Here is a 22,525-nt window from a genome sequence, read left to right on the forward strand (position 1 = left end):
CAGACAGACTTTGACTGAGGCTTATGTATAACAAACAGTCAGACTTCAGATCGACTGAGTCTGAATTCATCTGCTACACAAAGCAGTTCAGTTCTTGACTATATTAAGTCAGACTGTGGTAAAATAAATTCTGGGTAAATTTAAAAAATGCCAGACAGAAAATCTGAGTTGGTTTAAAAACTCTTTCTCTTCGCTCTCTTAACAATAACAGTGTTAGCAAAACACAAATTATCAGCCATGTTTTGCCGTTTTTTTGTCATTGGGTGCTCTGGTCAGCGCAGGTGTCATCGTTACCATGGTAACATTGGTCTTAGGCCTAAATTAGTCTGGGGGTAAGGTGCCTAATGTTTTTCACTTAAAATGAGTCAGCCTTTATTTTTCTGACTAACAGACTGATCTATGAGCAACATGAAGACTAGACCAACACTATACACACATATGTGTGTATGTAGACAAGTCTGTGAAACTGGACCCAGGTGTGGACCAGATGTTTCTGTGCTGTTCAGTCTTCTGACAGTCTGTGTCCCATTCTTCATTTAGTGATCAACAGCAGCCATATCAACACTGCTGACAGTCAGTTGTTTCCTGTGCCAGAATCATTAGCATCAACATGATCACACACAATAAACATGAAGCATTAAAGAGACGCTACATGTTCATTAAATCATTGGTGGATTTGGAAACATTCAGAAGTTCATCAGCTGCCTCAGTATCAGTCCTTGTAATCCTGGTCCTGGTGTTACATGGTCCTGAATTAGGGTTGACAGTGGACTGTGATGGAGGATCTCTACAGTCAGGTGTGTGGGGGGGGTCAAGGTTCTGTTGACACAGGTATGAAGGATTCAAAAAGCCTTGGACCACTCACTGATCATTTTATTTTCAGACTGGAGCTGAAGTGAACGAGTCAAACACAAACAAACTTTTACTCATTTTAATGGTTAAAAAAATACTTCTTCTGCGCAAAGAGACAACAAGTCCCAGTCTGCTGAGGAGACAGGGACCAAAACAAACATGGCCACCGAGTGATGAGAGGTGGAACGAGATAAGATGAGGTAAATGTTTTTGAGGAGAGAAAAAAAAAAGGCACAATTTACAATCAATCATGCCCCAAATTCACAATAGTAATAATAATAATAATAATAATAATAATAATAATAACAATAATAACAATATATCAGTACAACTAAAAAATCTGAAAATCTGTAACAACAAAAAATACAGACCAGTTATATTATACAAGTCCTGCCTGTCAGGCCCCCCCTCCTTCAGAGCGCCCCAGTCCTGATCCTGTACACACACAGTCACCATGCTATCTGACCACCAGACACGACACGCAGAGTTTGGAGGGCCCGATGCAGTCGTCGTGGCAGAAGGCGCCGCAGCCCTGGCACATGATCATGGCTTTGAGGCGACATGAGCACTTGAGCGCCACCTCCTCTGTCGTGCTGTCGGTGAAGGCCTGGATGCTCAGGGTCTGACCGGAGGCCAGGCGGGGGTGCAGCTGCAGCACGCCGTCTGCCATGCTCCGCGAGAAGCCGCCATTGTCCATGACTGACACGTTGGCTGTGTAGCTCACGGCGCCCACACCTCCGCCCGGCTTGGGCAGCTTCCCATACAGCTGGAAAGGGAGAGAGGAGGCAGAGGAGGAGGGGGAAGGAGAGGAGGAGGTGGAGGGGGAGCCAGAGGAGTAGGGAGCTTTAATGTGCTCCTTTTTTGCCATCCTGGCTAAAGTCATCTCCATGTTAAGGAGCCCCTCCATTGCCCCCCCACTCAGGTAGCTGTCCATAGAGCTCAATGGCTCCTTTTTGGTGACACTCATGGGCACGATGGGAGAGGATTTGGCCAGAGCCTGGCAGGAGGGGCGCATCACTGCTTCATTTTTTATGGTGGGTGCAGGAGAGAGCTGCTGTTGGTGAGGGTGGGGGAGCTGAGACTGGGGGGGGCGCCAGTTAATCTTAATAGTAGGCAGCATCTCCGTGGGACAGGTGTCTGCGTGGGGAGGAGACGGCCCGTTAGGCATGGTCCGGTGGGCTGGCTGGGGCCGGTCCGGAGTCGCCCCAGGGGAGGGCTGGGGGCCACGAGACTCTTTGATGACGGCCGACTCCACAGCACTCTGGTAGTTGGGCTCTGACTTACTCCTGGAGGAGGAGGAGGGGGGCAGGGGGGTGATGACCGGCACAGCCCCGGGGGCTTGCTGGGACTGATACTGTGACACTGCTGGGGCCTCCATCACACACGACACCGGGCGGCCTGTTGGAGACTTGATGTGGAGCTGAGAGACCATGTTCAGTTCTGGACTAGAAGACTGGGCAGAGGTGTCAGGCCTGTGGCGAGGCCCTGGGGTCCTTGGTGGCAGCGGTCTGGATTGGGGTCCTGGCAGTCGGCTGATCTCCAGCCTGTTGGCAGAGTGTGGGGGTAGGACTTTCTCCAGGGGCAGGCTGCCCTGCAGCAGCTGGGTGACCAGAGGGTTGTTGGCCTCCACGCTGGACACGGGTCTGGAGGAGCTGGACGGTCTCCTGGAGGACACCGAGGACTTCACGCCTCCACGACAATCCTCCTCAGCAGAACTCTGTCTGGGGGCTCGACCGTCGTCCACTGGTTCCAATTTGACCACTACGCTAGGGTCCTTGAGCCCATGAGTGTGAGACTGCTGGTCCACAGAATGGGGGCGGGGCAAACTGTTGGGGAAGCAGGGCTGAATGACGGTCTGACCTTGGCGGCTGGACACGTGGGCCTGGATGACTGGCTGCTGGTTCTGAGAGCTGCATATGACCAGCTGGCTGTTTCTCTGGGTGCTGAGGAGGGGGCCCCAGTCCTGGTCCGGCTGCTGCTGCTCATCGTCCTGACTCTCGTTCTCACAGTCTGAGGCGGTTTCCGTGGAGTCGCTGTGAGTACCCGCCTCGTCTTCCTTCTCTGCTCCGGACACAGAGTCCACACCTGTTGTCTCTGCAGCTGAGTGAGGGAGGGGCTCCTGGGGGTCCATGTGATGGGAGCCATGCTGGATGACACCCCCCTGCCCGGCCTCTTTCCCTTGTTCCTTGGAGCTGGCCAGCGTCTGAATAACATCCACACCCTGAGCCCCGAACCTGGGGAGGGAATCAGGGATTGAAGTCGGGGCCAGTGAGGGTTTTTCACAGACTTGGTCTGGCCTCTCTGAGGGGGCTGCCACCGACTCTGGCACCTGGCTTTTCCTGGTGGGCTGGGGGGCCACAGACTCGGCTACAGTGTCGGGCTCTGGCGAGTCAGCAGCCTTGTCTGTGATCCCGTTGGGGGGGCTCTGAACTCCGGTGGATGTAGCTTCTATTTCCTCTACAGACTCTGGCCCCCCAACTGCCTCCTCTCGAGGGGGGCTGGGTGTCTGCGAGGGCTCCAGGGACATGGAGGTGGAGGTAGTGGACAGGGAGGGGGAGGGCTGGGGTGTGGGATCTACACTGAGAAGCAGTAGTTGTGTTCCAGACGAATTAGCGCCTGAAGACGATCCCTGCTCCTCCATCCCACTATCTCCTCCTCCTCCTCCTCCTCCTCCTCCTCCGGGCTCGATAGGTCCCGGATGCTCTCGTGCTCTTCTTCCACTGCTGCTATCCGGTAGCCCAGCAGCAGGCCGCAACCGGACCCCGGCCGACCCCGCCCCGTCGCCAGAGGCTGCAACAGCAGCAGCGGCCTCGCGCTGGGCCCGGGCTTGCTGGGCGCGGGCTTTGATGTCTGCCAAGGTGCGTGCGCCCCCCGTCCCCGACCGCCGCGAGCCCTCGCCGGGGGGCACGATCCGGGGGCAGATCTGGTAGGTTGGGTGGCCCTTGACCCAGGGAGGTTTGATTCTGGACAGTTGAATCTGGGACAGAGACACAGGCACAGTGAGTGAAAGGGTTACCTGAACAACAGGTGAATGATTGGTGTGTGCAGGTGTGTGCAGCTTAGTCTTACCCTGATAGGCGGCACCTTGGGCTCTTCTGTTGTCGGCTGCGGCTTCTCCGAACGGACACCGTCGATTGTGGTACGAAAGGACTGACGGTCGTCGAGCCGCGGCCTCTTTTCGGGGAAGCTGGAGAAGGCCTGAGTCTCCTCTGGCCTCCTCTTCTGCTCCTTGAGCTGGGCGCTGGGGGCTGGGGTGCTGGCTGGGCTGGCGGAGGGGCTGCTCTCTCGGCTGCTGGTGACAGTGCCGCCTGTGACGGATGTGACCACAGAGGCGGTGTCGTCCAGGGGATCGGCCGCCACTGCGGCGCTGGAAGATGCTGAGGAGGATGAAGATGAGTCCAGGCCAGCAGCAAAAGCTCCCTGTCTATCAGAAGGTGAGGAGGGTGAGGAGGCGGGCGAGGAGGCAGACGAGACAGAGGAGGAGGAGGACGGGGAGGAGGTGGAGGTCAGGACAGGTGCAGCCTCCTCGGGGAGTAGGCGGGCTGTCACCTCGGGCTCCTCGTTTGCACTGGTGGATGCTGGGCTGGGGCTGGGGCTGGGAGTTGGGGTGGGGGTGGGGGTGGAGGTCGGTAACGTGACCGGCTCCGGGTCGGGGGAGGGCTTTGGCTCCATGGAGGCGCTCTCGGCTGGGAGCTCCACGCCACACTCGGCCTGCAGCACAACCTCGCCCTGAACCACGGTGGCATCGGACACAGGTGAGCCAACAGAAACCGTTGACATGTCGACTGCAGCGCTGGCCTCAGCTGTGTCTGCAGACTGAAGGGCTGCAGCAGGGGCCTTACAGAGGGTCCTGCGGGCCCTGCGACGCAGGTCAGCTCGCGTGCGCCTCCTCATCCTGCCGTCTCTCCTCCGCCGACCCACGCTGCGTCTCTTGGGGGCACCGCTCGTCACCACTGCCACATCACTGTCCAGCACACTGGCTCCAACTTCACTGGCTTCACTCATGGTGAGTTTCAGAGACTCCTCTCGTGTTAGACCGGACCTGCAGCCAAACACACCACAGTTCAGATGCACACTCGTCTAGACCACGTGGAGTTCAGGAGCCATAAACAACTTCAAGTTAATCTGTAACTTCACCACATTGAACGATCTAAAAACTAGACCTGTGCTCTAAATGTTGTTGAATTGTGTTCTTACATTATCCCAAATGTTTTCATCAATTCTCAAACTAGAGAAATCTGTGATTTTAATCATGGTAACGATTCATTGATCGCTTGTCCGTGACATCATATCCTCTATGATCATGTGTCAGTGTGTTTGTCTGACAGAAGCTCAACACTGACTTTTATCTGGTTTTAAGCCACATACACTTTTTACACCTTGGTGGTTTTCAGCTTTATATTTGAACCAGATGAAAGATTTTAGTCGTCGGACGTCTGGATCTGAAGTTATCAGAGAAACAAGCTGAGGAAATGTTAGACAGCTCAGCTCCCAGCTGCTGGAGACGTCCTGTGTCACTGAAGAGCGTCGGTGAATCTATGAATTTTAAAGTGAAACAGCTTTATGGGTGTTTCTACTGGTTTTAACCTCCTGATGTGTTTGTTATGGAGAGGAGGACACTTCTGTGGATAATTCAGCTGCTGGTAAAAACCTGCTGAACGTCTGCTTCATAAGTTATCAGAGAAACAATCAGAACAAATGTTAGAATCAAACTCAGCTCCAACTCTTCCCAGAGTCTCTGCTCCGTACAACGTCGCTCAAACACTGACTTTAAATGTCAGACTGCTTTATTCAGTGTTGTTCACGGTTGTAATCAAAAGGTCGGTTTGATTTCCTGAACCACTGACACTGAAGGAATCTCTCAACTCCCATGATCCGACGCTATTTCAAGACGTCACTGAACGTCTTTTGTTATAGTTTATATTGAGAGGCCCCTAGAGGCAGAAGTTAGACTGTGTGTTTAAAACACTGGGTCAAACACAAATGTCTACAACACACTATTGATTCTTGATGTAAACAATGTTCAGTCAATAAACACGAACAATACTCTGACCTGTAAACCACCCACCCCACAGTATGACAGAGCAGATTCAGATGTGGAGAAATGGCTTCACTCTTACTTTTGACCGTGGTATTCTTCAAAAAACTTCTCCTTCCACACCTCCACCTTCTTCTCTTTCTCCATCTCCTGTCGGAAACGCACCTGCATCTCATGAGTGAACTCACCTGAACAGGTCAAACACAGGTGAAGGGTTAACAGAGTGGCAGCCAGTAGAAGCAGATCATGCATCAGTGTGTTCTGCCTCCTTTCATTCAACTCCAACCTTCACCACAGAGATCAATACATTCCTATCAGGTGAAATCTGATCTGATGTTTGTTGATGACTGAACAGTCCTTACCCTCAGCCAGCCTCTCCTTCCAGCTCTGGGAGGCATGGGTGAAGAACTCGTTGTTGAGAGCTGAGCTGCTCAGTCTGGCCATCCCATCAGGTCCGATCTGCAATGAGAGCAGTGAACACGTCTGCCTCACATGCTTTAAACTGACTGTAAACAACAGAACGAGGCCTGAGTTTCATGACGTGTAACTGAGCTTCACATTTCATTCATGCAAAAGAAAAAAGAAAATCTGTTTGATGGTAAAACAGATCTGAAAATGAGGTTGTTATTTTAATTTTAATTTACAAACTGTAGATCCACATTCATATCATTAACTGTATTATCAACAGATGAAACAGATGTAGTTCAGTGGTTCATGATGTTGTCCTTGATTTCCTGCTGTGTGATAGTTACTGTCCACCAGGCTGTGTAATGTCACTGCAGACAAACTGAAGACAGAAAACCACACACCTGTCGGTCGACTTCGGGCAGCAGCTGAAGCAGCTGCTGCTGAGAGTGTGTGGGAAAGGCTGAAAAGGTCCGCACATTGATGAGAGCTCTGATGTTGGTGTTGACCAGGATGGATCCAGGTGTTTCAAAGTCAACATCCACCCCTCCTCGACTCCTCTTCATGGGCCCTGCAGCAGCAAAGAACGCAGCTTTAACCTGATGCTGAACCTGCTGCTTCCTTAGCGCAGCCTGCTGCTACGTTAGCACTGATTTAACCTGATGCTGAACCTGCTGCCTCCTTAGCGCAGCCTGCTGCTACGTTTACGCAGGTCCGGCCAGATGCTGAACCTGCTGCTTCATTAGCACATGTTAGCCTGATACTGAACCTGATGCTTCATTAGCGCAGTTTTAGCCTGATGCTGAACCTGCTGCTTCATTAGCGCAGTTTTAGCCTGATGCTGAACCTGCTGCTTCTTTAGCGCAGCCCGCTGCTTAGTTAGTGCAGGTCCAGCCTGATGCTGAACCTGCTGCTACGTTTGCGCAGTTTTAGCCTGATGCTGAACCTGCTGCTTCCTTAGTGCAGCCTGCTGCTGCGTTTGCACAGGTCCGGCCTGATGCTGAACCTACTGCTACGTTAGCACAGGTTTAGCCTGATGCTGAACCTGCTGCTACGTTTGCGCAGGTCCGGCCTGATGCTGAACCTGCTGCTACGTTTGCGCATGTCCGGCCTGATACTGAACCTGCTGTTACGTTAGCGCAGGTTTAGCCTGATGCTCAACCTGCTGCTACATTAGCGCAGGTTTAGCCTGATGCTCAACCTGCTGCCAGGTTACTGCTGTGCTGTTAATGGGAGAGGTACTTACCTGAAGGGACATGCTCTCCATTCACTTTCAGAGGCGTGAGGACAACACGAGGCATCATGACTGCTTTCTTCCTCTGCCTCCCTGACTGTAACACACATGATGTGATGGGCAGGTGATGGCAGGTGGAGACAGCAGACAGTTCTACAGTTAGTATGTTGAGCTCATGAAGACAGTCCTGCAGCAGTTACACTTCATTCTGTAAAAAACAACTAGTGCTGTGACTGACTCTACAGACATGCTCTCAAACCCTGGACCAAAGAGCACATGTTATCACTTCCACTTGCACATGAAGCAGCAGGTGTCTCACCTGTCTGGAGCGGCTCAGTCTGGTTTGGGCGTGTTGGGTGTGCTGGGTCTGCTGTGCGTCTGTACGTCCCTGCTGTCCTGCTGCCCTGCTGAGACGGGTCTGGGGCTGGGAGCTGGGAGCCTGCAGCTCTGTGGAGCAGGAGGCACTGGACGAGCTCTCATCCACTGAGGCTTCAAGTCAGGGAAAAACACACTTAGAGCTCCACTCATTACATCCTTTTGGATATCAAATGTCATCACTTTTGTCCTGTTAAACATTTTTTGTCATAATCAGTGTATGAATTCATGAGTTCTGTGTTTCAGTCGTTTTAAATTCACAGTTCAGTTTGTTTTCAGTACAGTGAAGAAAAAAAGACATGAACATTACATTCAATTTACTTAACTTTAAAAAGGAAAGTGTCATGAACTTGAACCCAGTGACAAACTGGACATAATTTTAAACTGGACGACTGTTGCTTCTTCAAGAAATGAACATAAAGGACGTTTCTTTTAAAAATTAAAAATAAAAACATTGGTCAACAGTCATCTACATACTATTTATGTTGCTATAATCTACTAACAAGACTTAAAGTGCTTCAGAAGGTTTTCAAATAAATAAGAAATAAATATTATAATAATAAACTTAAGATCTATGAAAGTGCAGGATGTAAAAAATTATTGATAAATAAAGATTAGCATTTAGGATATAAAATCCTCTCAAACACTTGTATGATTTTATTCCTTGACACATCGTAGACCGACGTTCATGGTTAAAGCTGGATTATATTCATCTGGACCACAACACAAACTGAACTAGACATCCTGTACTGAACAGCACAGTACAGGACAGTCTTCGTCAGTCCTGGACTGAAACCATTCTCTGATGTACCCAAAAATATTTGTTTAAAATATTTAAATGAATACAAGCATCTGACAACACGTCGACTCATGACTTGAATCTTTGGGGGCAGTCCTAGAAATAACTGGTGTAGTTCTGTTCTTCCTCTCTCTCTCTCTGCAGGTCTTTCTGCCTCTGGACCTACACAGTCTGGATTTGTGACGGCAGACAACCTTCTGCCTACTCTTATTATTATTATTAGGGCACAAGCACTGAGTGTGCCAGGGCACAACAGTCCATGTGCCAGGAACCTATTGTTTTTGGAAGGATTATTATTATTCTGCTGGAATAATTGATTTTTGAGGGCCTTAACATATTCAAAGACTCACGAAAATTGGCACAGGCCTCCAGGCCATCAAAAATCGCAAAATTCAACAGCAATCAGGCTGGGGCGTGGCCGGCGGGCTCCATACCGCCCCCAAACGTCGAGTCATGTCGGAACAAAGGTCTTTTGGATGTTGACGAAATTCAGTAATCCATTTTTTTCCCTGCCAGACCAGAAGTGGGCTTTTTTAGGGGCATGGCAAAACGGCTCAAGGGCACCCCCTACAATATTTCAACTAAGTAGCTCTCGCAGTACATTTAACCTAGAGGTATGAAGATTGGTAGGCTGGTGTATTGTATTGAGATCTACAAAAAAGCCTCTTGGACCCATAAGCTAAACCCAACCGGAAGTCCGCCATATTGAATTTAGCAACTTTGGGCGCGTTTTCTCGCCATTTTCAGGCATCGTACAAACACCTCCTAGAGTTTTAATCACATCAACTCCAAATTTGGTCCATACCATTTTAAGACCTTTTAGATGTTAAATTGCGAAGCTATATCAGGGTCATTGAACAGCGTGTCCATGGCGGCACGGCAAACATCGATGTTTCGACATGACAGACGAATGTCATGTTTCACAGTAGCCCACACAGCAGGATTCACCTAGATGTAAGAAAATTGGGAGGCATATGTATACCATGGAAATCTACAAAAAAGCCTCTTGGACCCATACGCTAAACCTAACTGGAAGTCTGCCATTTTGCTTTTAGTGTACAATGTTGGTGCATTTTTCCCCATTTCCAGGTGTAATACTTTAACAAATTCCTCCGAGACAATTAATCAGATCGACATCATATTTGGTCAGTCTAATCTAAAGACCTTTGCGATGCTAAATTGCAAATATTTTGAGTTTTTGTAGGAGGACCTGCCCGTGGCAGCATGGCAAATTTCAATGATTTGCCATGAAAGAGGAAGTTGCTATAACTCCAACACATATTATCAAAACTGCCCCAAACTTTATATGTTTTATCCCACACTGAAGACATCTGCATGGTAATATGAAGTCATAGTCATAGCGCCACCATACATACAGGGAATAACCCTTGAGAGACAATCATCATTTGATGTACATGAGATTTTCATGGTCTTGTCTGCACTTCGTCAGCAGCAAGATAACGCATGTTAGGTGCATCTTGCATGTAATACACCCAGTCTTCCGCCACACAGCGCATGAGGGAAATCTTACTTGTGTGCGTAGAGTAATTTGGTTGTGACAATGCAAGGCGGCTTTAACCGGCCTCCTCCCGACGCCCCTGGCATCTGCAAGAGTGTAAGGGCCCGCTCAACGCTGCATGCAGCTTTAATGATCTTTTTATTATTACTTATTATTATAATACAATCTTCATGTGGAAGCTGTTGTTTTTCCTGATGCTCTCTCTCTTCCTCTGGTTGACAGTTGTCCACCAACAGTCTGGCTCTGTTTGAGGTTCTACCGGTTAAAGATGCTGCTCATAGAGGACATTGGGTCTGTAATAATAATCTGGGACAGTCTGGACCTGCTCTGTATGAAAAGTCCATCCATCCATTATCTAGAACCGCTTGTCTCCAAGCGGCCCCCCCGTGACCCTTGTAGGGGAGCCAATCCCAGCTGACATTCAGTGAGGGCGAGTACACCCTGGACAGGTCACCAGTCTACCACAGGGCTGACATATAGAGACAAACAACCACTTGCACACAAATTCACACCTATGGGCACTTTAGAATCACCAGTTACCGAATGTGCATGTTTTTGGACTGTGGGAGGAAGCTGGAGCACCTGGAGAGAACCCAAGCAGGCACTGGGAGAACATGCAAACTCCACACAGAAAGGCCACAGGCCAGGTTCAAACCCAGAACCTTCTCGCTGTGAGGCGACAGTGCTAACCACTGTACCACCGTGTCGCCCCTGTATGAATAGTGCCCTGAGATAACTTCTGTTGTGATTTGAGGCGGTATAAATACAGCTGACTTGAATTGGCCTTTACTGCAGCACCACACAGTAACAGAACGACTCTGCAGCAGAGGATGATGGGAGGTCACTGGTGTGTGCTGGTGTTACCGTCATTGTCTCCACTGGCAGCAGCGGTGGTCTCAGTGGAGTCACAGCTCTCCTGCTCTGTGGCCTCAGTGGGACCGACTGGGACCACGGCCGAGCCTGCTGCAGGGCCGCCGCTGCTCGAAGCCTGGTGGCCAGTACTGCCCGCCACTTCGGCCAGCGTCTCCGACTCTGAAGTCGTCTTTGTCCACTGGAGGGCATTCTTCTACAGAGAGACCAGTACAGAGTTAGCAGGTCCCTGTCCATCATTTATCAAATCCACTGCTACACTGAAGCATCATGCAACTCATGTTTACCCTGCAGTGTGTTTATACATGTGATTCATTACAATAATAATGTAATACGTCCTGTGATGCTCATGTGATGATGTGAACTGACTGGTTGAGAGATCACTGACTGAACACAGTTCATGAACTTTAATGTTTATAGAGATGTTCTTCTGACCCCAGTGATGACAGTCACATGAGCTAAGGTACATGTACAGGTGAGTGAGGAGGGTCCTCACCTTCAGGGTGAACAGACTCATCCGTCCAGGCAGCTTGAAGAAGATGCTGTTCTTCACTCGGTCTCCTCTCACCTGGGAGTGCAGCATGGTGACCAGGCACGCCAAGGGAGCTGTCCCACTGTCCACACGCGCACGCACACACACACACAAACACAAACACAAACACACACACACACACACACACACACACACACACATATCAGACTGAGATGACCACCCCTCTGTCTCTTAAACACTTGTGACTATCACGTGATCTGGGAAATATTACAGCTCAATCAGGAGATTGTTAATTGGTAATATTGGAATCAGTGTGATGAAGTACTTTGTCTGATCCAGTTAACTGCAGCATCATGTTCCATCCTGTTTAGTTTATCAATAAACAGTTTAATAACATTTTCCATATCTAATACACATGTATTGTGATTTGGTTTCTGGGGGGTGGGGTGGGCTGATTTTGATACTGAACCAAAACAGAAGATGGACTGTGTGTTTTAGATCCAGTGTGTTACATCACTTTTCCTCTGATCAAGAGAAGCTGAAATCTTCTAGTTAAATGTTTAAACAGGAAAAGATTAAACTTGAGCAGCATCTATTTATTTTATATAATAATACAGTCTATGACAGTATTTGTGTGTATTTACATGTTTATTTTGGAAGGAGCCCAAAATGAAAAGATCACCTATCACTCCTCACTGGTAATTGTTGTAATACATTCATTTTATTTTTTGTTGTGTCCATCAGTTGGTGTGAACAAGATAAAAAAATTAAAACAGGCTGAATAATTCAGCCTGATTAAATCCATCTCATTTACCTTAATGTAAACACAATGTAGAGGCAACACTTGGACAAGATAAAGGAAGATGACACAGAGGAGAGTAATGAGTGTGAGCACCTACCTCCTGTTGGGCAGCGACACGTCAGGTGGTCCAGACAGAGTAAAAGAAAACATAACAGAGTTAGAACCAGACTGACACATTCTGTTGATGTGTGTACTGTGTGATGAGTTCACTGACCACAACAAATACTGGACAGGATAGTACAGATACAACAGATCACCCATTCCAACATGGGAACAAATGTTAGAATGCACAACAACACAGTGTGGAACAATTCAAGTGTCACTCATCATAACTATGATAAGATATCATGGTGTGTGTGTGTGTGTGTGTGTGTGTGTGTGTGTGTGTGTGTGTGTGTGTGTGTGTGTGTGTGTGTGACCTCATTTCCTTCAGCCCCTTGGTCTGGATGACATGGAGGATTTGTTTGGGGGTCATGGGAGCATCAGAGAAGTTCTCCAACACCTGGAAAACACACACACTGTTTTTACCTGACACACACACATCCAGACCTCTGAACACAGGACAGAACCAGATCAATCCAGACATTATCCACTACCTAAGAGATGGAGTGAGGCTCGTTTAAAAAATTAAAACCATCAGACAAACTGTTTTTCATCCTTCCTGAGGCTACAACCGTACTACTATGTTTTCGTTTTAAAAATCATCTCTTTTCCTACGTTTCCTCCTCTGTCCACACGATTTCAGAGTTTTCAAGCCCTGAAAACTGAGACTTTCAGAAACGCTGCTGAACCCGTTTTATTTTGAAAACTCTGGGGTTGTCTTGTAGTCCTGACAGAGAAACGGAGACCTTTGGAAACGATGACATAGACACCCACGGTCTCTCCTTATTGGCTCTCATCAGCCTAAACTACCAGTGGTGAATACAACATGATAATGAATTACAGTGTTACTGACCTTGTTGTCTTTGCTAGCAGCTGTTGTTCACTTACATTCTCTATTTTAATGCTACAACTGTCTATGCTGTTCAACGCTTGACTGGATGGAGATGGTATTTGCTTTATATCATAACTTAGTGGTGTGGACGCAGCCTGAGAAAGAGGCCATGGTTCATGTCTGGAGTAATACAAAGCTATAGAGACCATTTACAGTCCTAACACAGGTTAAAACAACAGCAATTATTACCACAGTTTAAACAGTAAACTTTAACTAAAAATAAAATGAGCATAAAAACTACAAACAACACAAACTAAAACACAGTAAGGTTAATGTAATAGAATAAGAGTCAAACATATTTGAAAAGTGTCTTTAATTACTACTGCTCTGTTGTTTCTGTCTGTTCTATACAAAAGAAGCTTTTTCCGGATCTCTGAATTTCTTGTTTCTAACTGGGCAACACAAAGTGGAGTCTAAAGTGTGTGCTGACAGTGATCTGCCCACTGTCTCCATCAGCACTTTTTCATCCACGTTAGGCAAAGTCATTTTAAAAACACAACCAACCACATTAACCAGCTTCAATTATAAAACAACATTTTCTCTGTTTCACCTGTTAAAACTAATGTCATCCAACAGCACAGCCATAAATTCTACCTTTTGATTTATTTATCCAGATGTTTGTTACTGGTGGTTGCATTTTTAGTTTAAGTTGACTCCATCATATTAGTACGTGTGTTTAATGTCATTCGCATTTTGCTCACTTTGTTATCGCCACGAAGGAGGTCATATTTTCACCTGAGCCTGTAGGTTGTTTGTCAGCGGGATTACCAACGGTTCTGAACCCATGTTTTTCTAAACAAACCTTTTCATTACAGTAGCAGCAGAAAATCTCTCTTAAACTCAGGCCTGTTCTGTCTCATGATTTCTGTCTTTCCTGCATCTTCTGCTCTCTGTCTGGACTTCTTCACTTCTCTCCTTCCTGGCTAAATGACAGTAAACGTATGAAATGTCCAGTATAGAGGAAAAATATCTAAAAATCACTGCTATGAAAAAAATTTACCATTAACTGACAATGACTCACTCCAGTGACAGAATCCTGTATTTAGCTGCCTCAGTGTTGTCAACCTTCCTGGCTAAGAGTCTAAACTGTAGTTGAAGCTCAGAGGAGACGTGGGAACTTGAGGAGTCGTAGCTATAGCACAAACATCTATAACTGCATATACATCACACTGTAGGTTCAGAGCTAAACAGCTAACTCTCTGCTCCGGTCACCAGCACACAATCTAAGTATTGATGTACTTCTGAAGCTGCTCTACTCCTGTTACAATGTTCTGTCTAAAACTTACAGCAGATCTCACACAAAGATGATGAATCAGTGTGATTGATGGCACACCACCGCTCTCTACCATAAACACCTGACTGATGGAGAGCTGCTGAGGTGCTTCCAGCAGCTTCTCCATCCCTGCGGAGGACGTCTGAAGCTCTGTAACAGTGACCACTGGGTTCGTGGTCTCATCCTTGACCCATTGATCTATGTCTCACCACAGTTTGCCACAGAGGTCTAGAGAGAGTTCACTGGACTTCATTGCTTGGTTTCTGTCCAGTGAAGTGTGGGACCTTTAAATATATGTGTGAGCCTTTCTAAACTGTATCCAGTTCAATTTGCCACAGTCAAGTTCTGGACACATCTTGGATACCTAGAACCACCAAAGCCAGACATTTTCTCCCACCACATCCAGATTATGATCTGGAGCTACACTAAAATGTACAAATTCATAGATCTCAACGCCATGAATTTAGATGATTTTTTTACATTAACATCCAAACATTATTTCCTGAGAAATTGATGAAAATGTCCAAAAATGTTAATGCAATGTTAACGAAAGTGACAAAAAAAATCCCTGGATCCGCCCCTTTAACTGGATCCTGGACTATGTCCCATCCACCAGTACTTTTATCATAATCCAGCTGACAAACAAACAAACAAAAATGACCTCCATGGTGGAGGTAATTAAAGCAAAGAGGGTGCAGCTGACCACAATCTGGAGCCACAGCAAACAGCCTGAAGACTTTTTAATGACAGTTTAGTTTCTGATTCCTAAAGAATTAGGAAAAATTCATTTTTTTCTTTGTCACTGTGGATTATTGAGTGTAGATTGATGAGAAAAAGCAAATCAAATTAAATTTGTGCAAGCATGTAAGAAGTGAAGGGATCAGAATACATCCTGGAGCTGCTGCTTCTTTTAGTATGTGTGTAAATGTGCAGAGCTGACAGTGAATGTGGTTCTCATTAAAATGATTTTCACTTAGGTTCACTGTGATTGTTTCTATCATATAGCAGCTGTGTCTGAGCCATGGCCCTCACACACAGATAAACACTGAAGACTGTACCTGACCATGGTGATGATGATGAACTTATCTGACATTAAGTAATGAAACAGATACATTTGCAACTCACGCTTATTTAACTATTAAAGCTACTCGACCTTCGATAAAACCAGGTTAATTTACCATTCGTGCTAATGCAGATTCATAAGACAGCTGAGTTGGTGGGTCACGTTAGCTTTTAGCTTTGTTAGCGTGCATTTCAGTCAACAACCATAGCTAGCTACTGTTACACCACGTTAGCCGTTACTGTAAGACCACTGGTTTCACAGCGACACTTTTTACTGACTGGTTTGTTCACACTAAGTGTGTAAACTGATCATAGAGCCTGTATATGTCCTGGGTTACACGGGTTGCTCAGATGATAATTAGCGTAGCACTAGCTAATTTGCTGCCTAGCAAACAAAGAGCTCAAACAGCAGATGTAGTTGTAAGCGTGCTAACCAGCATCGACGTCCAGCGCTGCGTAGCTTTTTATGTTAGCAGCCTGAAAGACAAGCAGCAAATGTAAAATGTGACCTCCCGGTAACATTTAAACAGCGTGTCGGCTGTCCAGGCTAGCACTGCGAGGTTAGTAGCTAGCTGGTGCTAACGCTACAGCAGAGCTCAGGCTGTGGTCGTGAGGAGAATGTTCAAACACAACAACACATCTGGATCCATTACTTCACATGTAAACATACATCACCTACATGCAGCTGGTTTAATGCGCAAAAGAGAGTGTTTACCATGCGAGCCGCCTCAGCCCAGGTCCGCTCCTTCTTTCTCTTTTGTTTGTCCTTCATTTCCTCTGCACTGGTGTCTGCGGCTAGCCTGCTGTGTGTCTACAAAGCAACCTCAATACGATGGCGGTTTAGCTGCTTAGCAAAATGGCTAACTACGTTCTGGTTTAACTATGCAGACCCAAGACAAGACGGTCCAGTTAGCTTAGGGACGATTCTCTGGTGTCTACTCGTCTCTGACGGTTCTCTACTGTGTCCAGTGCTTTGTCTAAACGAGCTCAGCACACATCGTCTCTCTGTAGCGTAGCAGCAGTGTGAGTGCAGCGCTGGCTGTGGTGCAGCTGCAGAACAAGCCTCTCTGGAATGCAACAACCAGGTCAAAGGTCAAACGCTCCGCAGGAATGCAACAAAACAACGTCCAGCCCTCCGCATACAAACACTATATAATCTGCTTCCCATATATATATATATATATATATATATCTATATATATATATATATATATATATATATATATGTGTGTGTGTGTGTGTGTGTGTGTGTGTGTGTGTGTGTGTCTGTCTGTGTCTGTGTCTGTGTGTGTGTATACATTGGCTGTTACTTATTGTCCTACTCACTGATGCATTATGTATTATGTTATAATAATTCTGGTATTTATCCATGCAGATTTTTGTTTTTCTTCGTCTAGGTGGAGGAGACAGGTGTCTGTTAGATTTCTGCAGTTGAACCAAAGACTTCTGTGGATTACACTGAGTAACAGAGTAACCAGGGCCTTTGAGAAAAACAGTTTAAGGCTGTTTCCTGTGTAATTCTGCAACAGCAGCACAAATCAAACTCCAGTTGCCTCCTTTGTGTTTGGGTGGATGCATTATCTTAACATGCACAACCACAACAGCATGAATAATGTGATGTTGGTTTAATGCATTCAATCAAAACAACAGCATCTCCTGAAGAAAAAGCAATGTGATTGCTGACAGCTCTTGCAGCTTGCTTGCAGCCACTTAAACGGCTCCAGCTCTCTCTCTCTCAGCTCGTTCTCGGCTCTTTCTCAGCTCTCTCCCAGCTCTCTCAGCTCTATCTCAGCTCTTTCTCATAATTACAATTACATTTACAGATTTTTTAAAATACAGGAAAATATTAATAAAATTACAAAAAATAGACTGTGATTTAACATGTCAAATGTAAAATAACATGAAAACACCGTAACTGTGAATAACGATGAAATTTCCATTTTTTTAAAGAAAATGTATTGTTTTGACAATTAACAGTTAAAGAAGTATTTGTTCTGTAATTTTACTGAGATTTGTTTGGTAATTTACAAATATCTTTTAATATAATGTAATTTTTGCATGTCATTGTTAAGTTTACTAACCGTGTGTTGATAACAGATATATGCCGTAATATATTACAGCTAACACTATAAATTTTGCATTTATTTTTTGAAAAAAAATATTTACAGTTTGTGGCCGTTAAATGTAGGCTACTCTGTTTTCCTAATAATCAACTCTTCACAGTTCGTCACTCGTCACACACATTTTGTGAAGTGCAACTAAACAGTCTTGAAATAATACCTGTTCTCTGTCTGTATTTTCAGATTTTTTCCCCATTACCGTTTAAGGTAAAGTCAATGTTTGGAAAACGGGTTGTAATAAATATATGCATTTCAAATTTGAGTACAGACCCTAGACAGAAAGGCGCCTAATTCAAATATTAACATTTGCATCTTTCCAATCAGTGCATGGCAATCAGCCTCACCTCCTCGACCTCACTGCATTCTGCTCTACTCCAAAACTCATGGGCTATCTTGTTCACCAATTCAAAATCAAGTTTAACAAGGTAAAAACATTTTATGACTGGAATTATTTAGATTATCAGGTGTTGTTTTCAATTGCTACTGAAGGGTAAATTGATTAGCATTTTAGCTGCGTCCAGATAAGTTACCATTAGGCTAACGTTAGCTCTAAAGTAACTTATAGCTGGTTCTGTCAGTTGATTGTTTGGTTCATAGACTAACGTATCGCCATTCTGTGGACAATATTTTTTTCTCCAACATTTGACAGCCACAGGTGCTGCTGAGGTTGAAATTTGCTGTGGAAGTCAATGTTATGGTTGCAGCAACTCCCATTTTTTTCCTCCTCTTTGGAGTGACATCGTCTGTGCAGTGGCTCTTGAGTGTTGTGAGAAAAACGCGGTGCCTGATTTTGCATGCTAGGACGTATTGCATTCAAGGCCAAAGTGTCATAGTTACATTAGTTAAGTTATACTGTTCATGATCTTTTTGGTCATTGAAATATTACATACAACTTTTGCCTTGTATGTATTTTTCATTGACGTTTTTATTAGTGTAAGATAGTGTTATATAACCAAAGGTCTTTGGGTTTTTACCAAAACAGGCTAAGATACTCCTAATAAAATACTTTATTAACAGTAAAGGTCTGTAAAATATCCAAGAAATCAATGTAAAATTACATTTAAAAACTCAATTTATGTTTGATATGACTGAAAATTAACTGGATTGTTGCAATTTTAACCTGCTACCTTGTTTTTCAACAGTTGAACATAAATCACGTTTTTATGTGAGGTATCAAATGTGATTTAATAGTTTAGTAAAAGTTTTTTATGTAAAATGATATCATAAAAACCAACTAATAACAGTAACTTTCTGTTATTTTAAGCCTTATTATTTGAATTATAACAATGTTCGACCACATTTGGAGGTAATTTCACTGTTTTTACATGTGTAAATATTCCATATAAAACATTAAAAAGCCAAAGAAATATGGAAACTCTCATGTAAAATTAAAGCTATAAACTGTATTTTAATTATGGAAATTTACTGTATTTTCATGAAATAGTTATTTTCTGTTATTTTCCAGTATTTTCTTTTTCTTTTTTTTTTACAGTGCAGCTCTCTCTCAGCTGTTGAAGCAGGCAGCGGCCTGTACATTTAACCACAGTACAGTGAATTGGAAGTGTGTTGGTGGCTGAAAGTCATGGACACTGCTGGAGCTTCTTGCTCCTCTTAAACTCCACCCACCTGCTGCTTCTCCTGCATACACCCCTCTGCTCATTCTCTAGTCAGCACCTGCAAGCCTTTCCCACCAGTACACCGTCCAAGCCCACTGGCACGCCCCTTGTATTATCTGGCAGCCTATCAGCTGCCAGCCTGCTCATTCTGCCACACGCCTGTTGCTTGTTTGCTCATTTACCCCTCTGTACTTATACCAGTAAGTTTACCTTTGTTGTTTGCCAGATTGTATGTATTCCCTTTTTGGATTTTTGACCTATGCCTGTTTACCTGATTTGAGCCTTTGCCTGATGCCTCTGTATCTCTGCCTGATTGTCTGGATTTTTGGTTTTGACCTTGGGAAAGGACTGTACTCTGATCTGCCTGAAAACTTCAGTATATGTGTGGGTCTTCTCTGATTTGTGACAGTAGGATAAGGAGAGCACCACTGCAATATGGCTGGAGAACCTCAGCTGCCATTTAGTTTAATGTTAGTATTCAGTTTTTTAATGTTTCAATGTTGTAGAATACTTAATAGTGGTGCTTTGTAGCATGCAAGTGTGGACAATTGTCAAATTACTGTCTCTGTTAAAAGAAACTCTGGATTATAAATTTATAGCTGATAATATCAAATTATTGTCATTCTGCTTTCTGATTATTTATACATCTATTTTCTATTGAACATAAAACAACAAAAACAGAACATTTACATGTAACAGAAAAATAATTAAAAACACCATTTCATATCATGTCAAATGATTAAAAATAATAAACGTTGACAGAATTGAAAGTTATGGGTCCCTGGGCACAAAGATGTGAAAGCCCCCCACACCTCCTACATAAGACTGAAGCATCTGTTTTTACTTGTTGTTTTCTCTCTGTAGTCTGGACTATCTGGACCCAGATGAACCCAAGGTGTCCTACATGTGACCTCATTGTTTACATACAGACCAACCATGCAGGCAGTAGAAACCAAGGCAACACCTGCTACATGACAACGCCCTTCACAATAGATCCAACCCCTACCCAGAACCGCTGGACCTCTGTCTGAATGCCACCTTCTTCCAGTGCAACAGGGGCTCTACAGACTGAAGCGTGGCAGTGATGTGGGCTCATTGTGGCAAACATCTACATGGAGGAACAAGGAAGCAGAACCCTCAACTATTTCAGAGGAACAGGAACTGGGTCAGACATGTGGAAGACACATAGGTCAGAATGAAACTCCAGGAAGTTTGAGTCTTCACAGACCACATCAACTCAGTGGACAGAAACATTTCAAACGAGAGGTCGTCAGAAACAGCAGCTTGTCTTTTGCAGATTATGCCGTTTATTACATTTATTTTTTTAATGCATCGTCATCACTAATGTGATCATATATACCTGGCTTGAATATTGTGATTAAAATACTTGTTTGGAAACTTGCTGTGTCTGACTTGTTGTAAAGTATAATGATGAAGTCATGAGGAACTTTTCAGTAACAACTCTGTCAGATTTATCACTTTACTGACTTCAGTTTCACTTCAGTTTACGATAGTTCTGTTGTAATGGGTCGCAAATTACCCTCTAAGACAGTCTATAAGAATCTATTCAGCGTCTAATAGGTGTCTAACTGGTGTTGAATAAGAGTCTGACAGTGGGAAATAAAGATGCAAAATGTTGGCAGCTTCAATAGCCTAATGTTTGGGATTTATAGTAGTAGAAATGATCACTACCTACAATCTGCACGGGACTGTGGACAACGCTCAATCTACAATGGACGGGTGAAGGAGCGCCCAGATGTGACCCGATGTGCTTTGACTTAAGTTTACAGTATAGTTTTCTTCTAATGAGCAACAAATGATTGGTAAGAAAGTGAAACGATAAAGACCAAATAATATATGCCTGATATAATATGGCCTTACATTCCTTTAATTAAAGCTGTCTAATGAAGCTACCATAGGTCCATGATGGAAGTATTCAACAGCATCATTTGTAGAATAGCATCTAACTAGCATATTTTGAATTGGATATGACATTGTATTTTATTTCTCATTAGACAATGATCTTGTGAAACGGTGTCTAATAGTATATTTATTAATTAGAGTAGAATTTTGTGTAATAGTGTCTAAGTATTGTTTATTTTGGATCTACTATGGAATTATATGTTGTTTCTAATTACACCATAATTTACGTGTAGCTTATGGTGTCTAATTGGGATATAACAATGTGTGTTTACTGTCTAACAAAGAACATATTATTTCTAGTTCAGTCTAACTTCATATAAAGGTCTTGTTACACCTTATTAGTCTACAGTAAAATAAAGTGTGAACAAGATTTGCATTTGTAAAAAGAAAAACGCCTTTGTGAATAAAACTGAACAAATGACATTAGAGGTGAGGTACAAAGACACTGAAGGTGTGCTCTGTACCGATACAGAGCAGAAAACTGTAAAACTTGGTGCTCCAAAATCCCACAATGTGAGACAGTGCAATCACAGACAGAAGCCGAATCAGAGAGCATGTGGCTCTGTTGCCTTTATCTGCGCGCAGATCCTTAAAGCTGTAGCAGATTTTCAAGATGGACGCCAGCAGCAGCAGCAGAGATTAAGGTAACAGCAACCACCTGCCCTCTGATTGGACTGTCATTGTCTAATCAGATTCAGGTTTCAAAAAAGGTCAAAATTAGTACTTATAACTTCAGTGTCACAAACTGTGTGGGAACTTTGAGCACTGAGTTTTGCACAGAGTTTTCTCGTCTGTATCTGAACACAGACGTTGACAAAAGCTCTTCTTTCAGTGTCTGATATCATTCAACAAAAATATTACTTTCAGGGATTCAGAAACAGCAAAAATTTAGTTAAATTTATCTGGGATCTCAAATTTGTGCTGAGTAACAGGAAATAAAACAAGATCAATGTTTTAGAGTAAACTCAAAACCTCAGACGCTGGCAGACTTACCTCTGGTACCAGGTAGTTGATTTGGGCAGAGAAATTTGGTGCTCTGTCAAGTTTTGCCGCTTTGTCTCATGGACACACAGGAAAGGAAAGAGTAAACCAGCAAAAATGGAGTCCACAAAATTTATAGACTTCAGAGTGAAGGAACGTTCAAAATGAA

At 44.6% G+C, this 22,525-nt stretch overlaps 1 protein-coding gene across 2 annotated transcripts; it reads right to left on the reverse strand.

Annotated features, from left to right (window-relative positions):
- Positions 1–917: 917 nt before the first annotated feature.
- On the reverse strand, positions 918–16,776 carry asxl1 (ASXL transcriptional regulator 1). Of its 2 annotated transcripts, XM_023427614.2 has the most exons (11): positions 16,432–16,776; positions 12,806–12,889; positions 11,589–11,708; positions 11,087–11,288; positions 7,849–8,018; positions 7,542–7,626; positions 6,700–6,866; positions 6,253–6,349; positions 5,973–6,078; positions 3,922–4,894; positions 918–3,829 (listed from the first exon to the last, which is right to left on the reverse strand). In XM_023427614.2, exons 1-11 carry the CDS (start codon positions 16,486–16,488, stop codon positions 1,310–1,312), a joined length of 4,581 nt encoding a protein of 1,526 aa, XP_023283382.1. In that variant the 5' UTR covers positions 16,489–16,776; the 3' UTR covers positions 918–1,309. The 2 variants fall into 2 exon arrangements, with proteins under 2 accessions (XP_023283382.1, XP_087035849.1); XM_087179723.1 differs by lacking the exons at positions 12,806–12,889; positions 16,432–16,776 and adding an exon at positions 12,485–12,761 and having other exon boundaries at positions 11,589–11,706.
- Positions 16,777–22,525: the final 5,749 nt, after the last annotated feature.

This window comes from Seriola lalandi, unplaced genomic scaffold (assembly GCF_002814215.2).
Source record: "Seriola lalandi dorsalis isolate HSWRI2012SDOR001 ecotype SW California unplaced genomic scaffold, Sedor1 jcf7180002054861, whole genome shotgun sequence".
NCBI classification, from domain to species: Eukaryota; Metazoa; Chordata; class Actinopteri; order Carangiformes; family Carangidae; genus Seriola; species Seriola lalandi.

Coding starts and splice junctions, on each gene's coding strand:
- asxl1 (XM_087179723.1), bottom strand. CDS start 12,648: ATGGGTGATCTGTTGTATCTGTACTATCCTGTCCAGTATTTGTTGTGG. Junction 8,019..11,086: donor TGCCAGTGGAGACAATGACG/GTAACACCAGCA, acceptor CCTGACTTGAAG/CCTCAGTGGATGAGAGCTCG. Junction 6,079..6,252: donor GAAGGAGAGGCTGGCTGAGG/GTAAGGACTGTT, acceptor TGACCTGTTCAG/GTGAGTTCACTCATGAGATG.